This window comes from Camelus bactrianus, chromosome 3 (assembly GCF_048773025.1).
Source record: "Camelus bactrianus isolate YW-2024 breed Bactrian camel chromosome 3, ASM4877302v1, whole genome shotgun sequence".
NCBI lineage: Eukaryota > Metazoa > Chordata > Mammalia > Artiodactyla > Camelidae > Camelus > Camelus bactrianus.
The window spans coordinates 78,728,959-78,735,122 of NC_133541.1; the positions used below are offsets into that span (position 1 = coordinate 78,728,959).

At 38.7% G+C, this 6,164-nt stretch overlaps 1 protein-coding gene across 2 annotated transcripts; it reads right to left on the minus strand.

The window, feature by feature from the left end:
• Positions 1 to 550: 550 nt before the first annotated feature.
• On the minus strand, positions 551 to 5,927 carry SRP19 (signal recognition particle 19). Of its 2 annotated transcripts, none has more exons than XM_010971492.3 (5): positions 5,773 to 5,925; positions 5,066 to 5,141; positions 2,948 to 3,019; positions 2,744 to 2,855; positions 551 to 1,085 (listed from the first exon to the last, which is right to left on the minus strand). In XM_010971492.3, exons 1-5 carry the CDS (start codon positions 5,811 to 5,813, stop codon positions 952 to 954), a joined length of 435 nt encoding a protein of 144 aa, XP_010969794.1. In that variant the 5' UTR covers positions 5,814 to 5,925; the 3' UTR covers positions 551 to 951. The 2 variants fall into 2 exon arrangements, with proteins under 2 accessions (XP_010969794.1, XP_045363664.1); XM_045507708.2 differs by having other exon boundaries at positions 978 to 1,117; positions 5,773 to 5,927.
• Between the last annotated feature and the right edge of the window lie 237 nt (positions 5,928 to 6,164).

The following is a 6,164-nucleotide window of genomic DNA, read 5'->3' on the forward strand; positions in this document are numbered from 1 at the left end:
AAATAATTGACTGGCCTGGCTTGGGTCATATCCTGTGGTCAACATGCAGTCTTGTAATTAACAGCCCTTCCAGAAGTATATGCAATCAGAAAAGGCAGTTCCCCAAGAGATGCTCAGTAGACAAAAGCATATGGCTGGATAAGGAATCTCTTAAATTTTACACAAAATCACCAGTTTTAGAACATACGGCTTTGAAAGAAAGTCAGAATCACCAATCCAATTTAGTTTCTTGAAAACAAAAAGTGTATCTCAAGGTACTAAAGCATTGTTAATTTTAGAACTCCAATTAAAATAATGTTCTTAAGTCTTCAAAATAAGCAAATCTAAAGTGTAAACTCCAGGACTTTCCATATGTCAACAAACTAGTAATGGACTGAATAGTTTAATTACAGTATTTGATTAAGAGGATATGATCTACAGACTGGCTGTTTATAGACCTCCAAGAGGATTTAACCACTGTTTCCTGTTTCAGGCTCAAACTAAGCTTCCACTACCCATTTTATTCCCTTTATCTCCTCTACCAGCATTAATTCATAAGAAAAGCTAAAAGTCTGTTTCAAATTTTATTTCATTAACTTAAAAGATGAAGAAAATGTGTATTTCAAATATCAAACTCATTTATCTGAAACATGTTCACATAAAGGACAAACAGATACAGGATTTCAAGTAACTTATGGTAGAGTCGGTGGACTGCCCACTTAAAAATATTTTTCTTCCGCAAAAACTGTGTTTAAAAGCCCAAAAAATTTTTTTTCTTTTATACTGCATAAGAGCTAGATGCAAACTTCTGATGTGAATTTATTTCATTGTCAATTCTGATGCTGAAGCTGGGAGGCAAATGTTCACAGTTCAGTTAAATGATGCAAACAAGATGCTTCTGTTTTCTCTCAAATTAGAAGCCTCCACTCATGTCTCTTACAGTAGTACCACATCCTTGATTCTCACACCAGGTCACTTCTTCTTCTTTCCTTTCCCTTTTTTACTTCCCTCTCCTTGCTGAAGACTTTGGTCACCACCACCTGTTTTCTGCGTCCTTGTTTTTAGTTTAGGTATCATTTCCGCAACATACAACATTACTGACTTACCTAGGAACCAGAAGTTAGGCTTAGTGTATAATCTGAGAAATAAGACATGAAAGATCATTAACTTGAATACCATAAAGTTCAAGAAATCATCACCACATCAAGAACATGCGAAGAATTTAAAAGAAAAAATTAAATGACTATGAAGACAATGATGCGCTCAAGTGAGGGCCTTTGCCGGAGAAAATGTATTAGGAACAATGCTGAAATACTTAAATAAATAAAACCAGAATTTAGAACACTTTATTTGAAAATATTTTGCTCTTGGTCCTCGTAACTGATTTGAAGACCAAAGGAGACTTATCTGACGTAACAAGCTGGAAACAGAGTCAGGATATATCTTTATCCTAAGCTTGGAAACGCAGGGCCTCTTATAACCAAAGTCTTATAACCCAAATCCAATGGCATTAAGCTACAAAAGACGTTACTCATATGCCCAGATGATTTATGCACACATGTACCCTGCTCTGTGTACCAACCACCTCCGCCAGTTCCAGTAGCTGCTTTCAACATACCCAGCCTGTCAGCTTTTCTCTTTTTACTTTCTTACTATTACCGTCTTACTGGAAACAGGAAACAACATCCTTTCAACTGTAATTTTTACTTTTATTTTATTGACTGGTCAAAGCAAAAATTTTTTGGGGGGTTGGGGTAGGGGAGGCATCTTTTGACTTTTAAGAGATAGTATAGAAAGATGCCAAAGAGAAGAAAAACCACACTGTAAATAAACTACCCGTCTCTCCTGAGGCAGACCCTTAAGTTTCTAGAAATACTTACCAACCGTAACAGGTTTTGGTATGTAATAACCAATTATTTCTATTCAACTAAAAACAATTAAGCTGTCAGTTTGCAGTTACTGTATCAAGAAACAAAATTAATAGCTCCAATTAAAAAATGACAACATATCTTTTAGAAATAAAAAAATTTAGAAAATAGTAACATGTAAATAAATATTCATCTTCCCAATACGCAGAATATTTTGGAATACTGGTGTCCAGTTTTGCTTGGTTGCTTTTTAAGAAATAAAACACCAGAGATAATGCCACAGTCGTCTCTAATCATCACACCCCTGAGCCCACTCCCCACCCTCCGTTCTCCATTAGGTTAACTGCTACCTTAAGACTTGGTGTTTTCTTACAGTCCATTCCAAAAACATTTATACATATAATATCAATAAACAATAATGTATATACATCTATCAGTAAATAGTAATACTTTGTATTTAAATTTATACCTAAGTGATACCATACTATGCACGTCCCTCGCTTTTTTCACTCAGTATGGCTTTTTAGATTTTTTAATGATAGAGATTAATAATAGATCTCAAGGGTCTCTAGGATCTGAAATAGCAATAATGTCTGACCATTTAATAATTTCACACTCCTAACCTGACAGTAATGACGGACTTCCAGAGGTTTACAAAATGTTCACAAAACAATTCTTTTGGAGAAACAAGTAGTAGGTTTCATCACATTCTCAAAGATCCTTAACTTAATAGAAATTTAAAGCACTGTTTACCTCTCTCCATCAGCAGTAGTCCTTTCTCTAAACTCATCTACAGAATGCAGATTTTGTTTTTTACCTATCAAAAGGTCGGTTTTAGTTACAGGGTAGAGAAGTAACCTATCCCAAACTTTATTCATTCATTAAAACAAGCTTACGTGATGGGAACTGTACAAGACAGAGGCTGCCATCTTCCTGTTTGAGCTGGACCCGGACTCTGCCCCTGTACTGAAGATCACGATTCCATTCTCTAGAGTACATTTTATTTTTCTAACATAAAAAAATAAAAAAATAGGCTTTAAGAAAGTTATTATATCAGTGAGATGAATATGGAAAATAGTGAAGGAAGAGCCACATCATACCTCAAGAAATACATTAAGTCCAACTGCTGAGCATACATCTTGAATCTCTGTAGCTGTAGGATTTTCAACAGCCTTAGAAGTTAAAAAGAAAAACACTAAACAGCTCAGCTTTAAGTGAATATTGTTACATTGTTGTGTAAATCATTTCAAACACTATGACCAAAACATATACCAAAACCCAAGGTTTCCTTTTTCACTAGGTACAGTTGTTTCAACTGTAATTTTTAAAAATTCCTGGGAATCATACTGGTTCATACTCGTGTGTCCATCTCTATTCCAAAAGAACATGAACCTCACAAGCGTAAGGACTGTTTGGTTCACCAGCGTATTCCCCAGCACCTGGAATGATGCTTGGGCCATAGCAGGTGCTCAAAGAATACTGGTTAAACAACTATTACAGATGTAACTAACTATTTTAGAAAATTGTTTGGCAGTGTCTACTAAAATTAAATATATGCATTCCTTATGGCCAAGCAATTCCAATAGTGGGTCTATAGACAAAAAAATGTATAAAAATATGTTCACTGAAAGACAATCTCAAGAATGTTCACAGCAGCACTACTTCTAATAGCCCCAAACTAGAAATAACACAATTATCCATCAATAGTAGAACAGACTGTGGTATATTCACACAATGCAATACTACAGAGCACTGGTTTCAGCAAGGTAATTTTGTGCTCTAACGTTTAGCAATGCTTAGGGACATTTTTGATTGTCACAAGTTGGGTAGGGTAGGGCACTGGCTTCTAGTGAGTAGAGGCCAAGGATGCTGCTAAACAACCTGAAAAGCACAGAACAGCCCCCACAACCATGAATTATATGGCTCAAAATGTCAATGGTGCTGCTGTAAGGAAACCCTACTACAGAGCAATGAGATTTAACAAGCTATACTCAAAAGGGCACATAAATCTTTTAAGTTTAAAGTCCATTGAAAAAGACAGACATAGAAGTACACAATGTATAATTCCATTTAAATAAAATTCAAAGACAAGCAATAGTAATCTATGGTGCTGGAAGTCAGGACAGTGGCTATGTTTCGTAGTGAGTATATGTGGCGGGAACAGTGACTGGGAGGGGACATAAGGGAATCTTTCTGGGTGCTGGTAATGTTTTCTTTTTTTAATTTGGGTGCTGGTTACCCATGTGTACTCACTCTGTAAAAATTAATCAAGATAAACACAAGATTTATGTATGTTTCTGTATGTATGCTATAAACCAATAAAGTTAAAAAAATTCAATCATTCTCCAAATTAACTGGGAGCTTGCCACCAGAGGCCTCTGTCTATGTGGGCTGATGTTAGTTATTAGTCTGAATCAGTGCTTTGGCATCTTCTCTTTTACCCTGCAGCAGCAAAGTAGACTTTCCTTTACAACTTAAGCAGCAAAATAGGAGATATTAAATAACAAAAGAATAATGTATTGCTTCAGGGTGAGTTCCTTAAATCTGTCATTAAGTTACAAAACGTAAATGATCCTTTAAAAAACAGAGTATGACATTAATTTTGAAATGAAAATAAAAAGCTACAAAGACCCTTCATTTGGCACTAGGCACTTTCCAAAGTCAAGTTACCAGGCCAACTAAGAATCTGGGTTTTTTCTATTCAAACGGCACAAGGGACAAACCATCTCTTTTAAAACTATAAACACCTACTTTTAAAAAAGTATTAATTTTAAAGTAACTTTACCCCTCTCAAAAAAAGGAAGAATATGAAGATGATGATGATGACAATGGACATAAAACTATAAACCGTAATACATCTGAATGTTCTGCAAGTCTTGTTTAAAAACTCAAATGCATTCTGGACATCATATCGTACAATGCCCTAATTTTGGTTTCCTTTATTAAAGAGAAGATTGTCTTAACCTCGGTTTAAAAACAAAACAAGACACCGTGCAAACCGTACAACACGGCCCACCCCACCTTCTTTCAAACACAGGCATATGAAGAACCACTTAATATTTTTTTCAGTTATGAATTAGTGCCCTTCTGATTTCACCTTTATTAACGAGAGCACCTCAGTTCTTGGTTGCTGTTCTCCCCAGTCCCCAAAGCAGTAAAAGAAACTTTTGTGTACAAGATTCCCAACCACTCAAGGACAGAGGTTCCAGCCCACTTACCTTACTTATGGGGATTCGCCTCCCCTCCGCGATGGTCTTCTTGTTATTTAAATAAGCAGGATAGATACAAATGAACCTGCCACGGAAGAAGCCCAGCTGGTATTACTAGAGCAGCATTTCCAAAAATTCATTCATTCTTTCATCATCATCACCAGGACTGTCGGTACACCTATACTATTACTTGCTTCATTTTTTTCCTTTAAATTCCCTCCCCTTTATTTAAAAACAAACTTTAACCTATTACCTTAGATAGGAAAAAAAAAACCACGTGTACACAACTTTTAAAGAAGAAAGAAACAAAACAATGGGGTAACTGTTCAGTTAGGTACAACTGCCTGTCAAGTTCTGAGGGCGGGGCCCGCTCTCATACAGAAAGTATGGAGTCAGAGGTAAACAAGCTTTTCTGAACGTACCAACAACTAAAGGTACAGATTTTTCATTTTGTGATTACTTAACGTCCTGTCCACAGAGCACCCAAAGTCCTCCGTCTCACGTACAGGTAAACAATGAGCTACGTAAAGTCGGATTTAGGGACCCGGCGAAAAGCCTGGAGCAGCCGGCCTCAGGGAGGAACGGCAGCCCGAGGAGAGGCCCGGAGCCTGCGCGCGGCTAGTGCCGAGCTCCTCCGGGGAGCTTTCCTCAGGGCTGGGGAAGGCGGCGCAGCACCTGCGGGCTCGCAGCAAGCCCCTTGCTCTCCCCGGACCCACCTGTCCTGGTCGGCCGGGGACCGAGCGGCGGCGCAAGCCATCTTCCCACGCGTCCAGACAGCGTCAACGCCCGACCAGCAGGTAAAAAACCGGCCGGAACTCGGCTCCTGAGAGTGGCCAGACCACACCGTTTCCGGCGGAAGTCCTGCCCCCCGAAACGCCTACGCGCCCGCGGCTTTTCACAGTTCGTTTGTTCCGGCACCTGTCGCTCGCTGCAGGGCTCTCTAGTTTGTGATGTGGCGTTGGAACCTCCTCCTCTCGCGAGAGGATCCACGAACGCTACTCTTCCCTTCCCTTCCCCAAACCAGCCTTCGGGGTGCATGCGCTGTCTCTAAAGTTGGATTACTCTTCCAAGGCTCTTTCTCGGCTGGTTTCACACTGAACCTAGTTTG

Coding starts and splice junctions, on each gene's coding strand:
- SRP19 (XM_010971492.3), bottom strand. CDS start 5,813: ATGGCTTGCGCCGCCGCTCGGTCCCCGGCCGACCAGGACAG. Junction 5,142..5,772: donor TCCCCGGCCGACCAGGACAG/GTGGGTCCGGGG, acceptor CTTCCGTGGCAG/GTTCATTTGTATCTATCCTG. Junction 1,086..2,743: donor TCTTGTACAGTTCCCATCAC/GTAAGCTTGTTT, acceptor TCTGGTTCCTAG/GTAAGTCAGTAATGTTGTAT.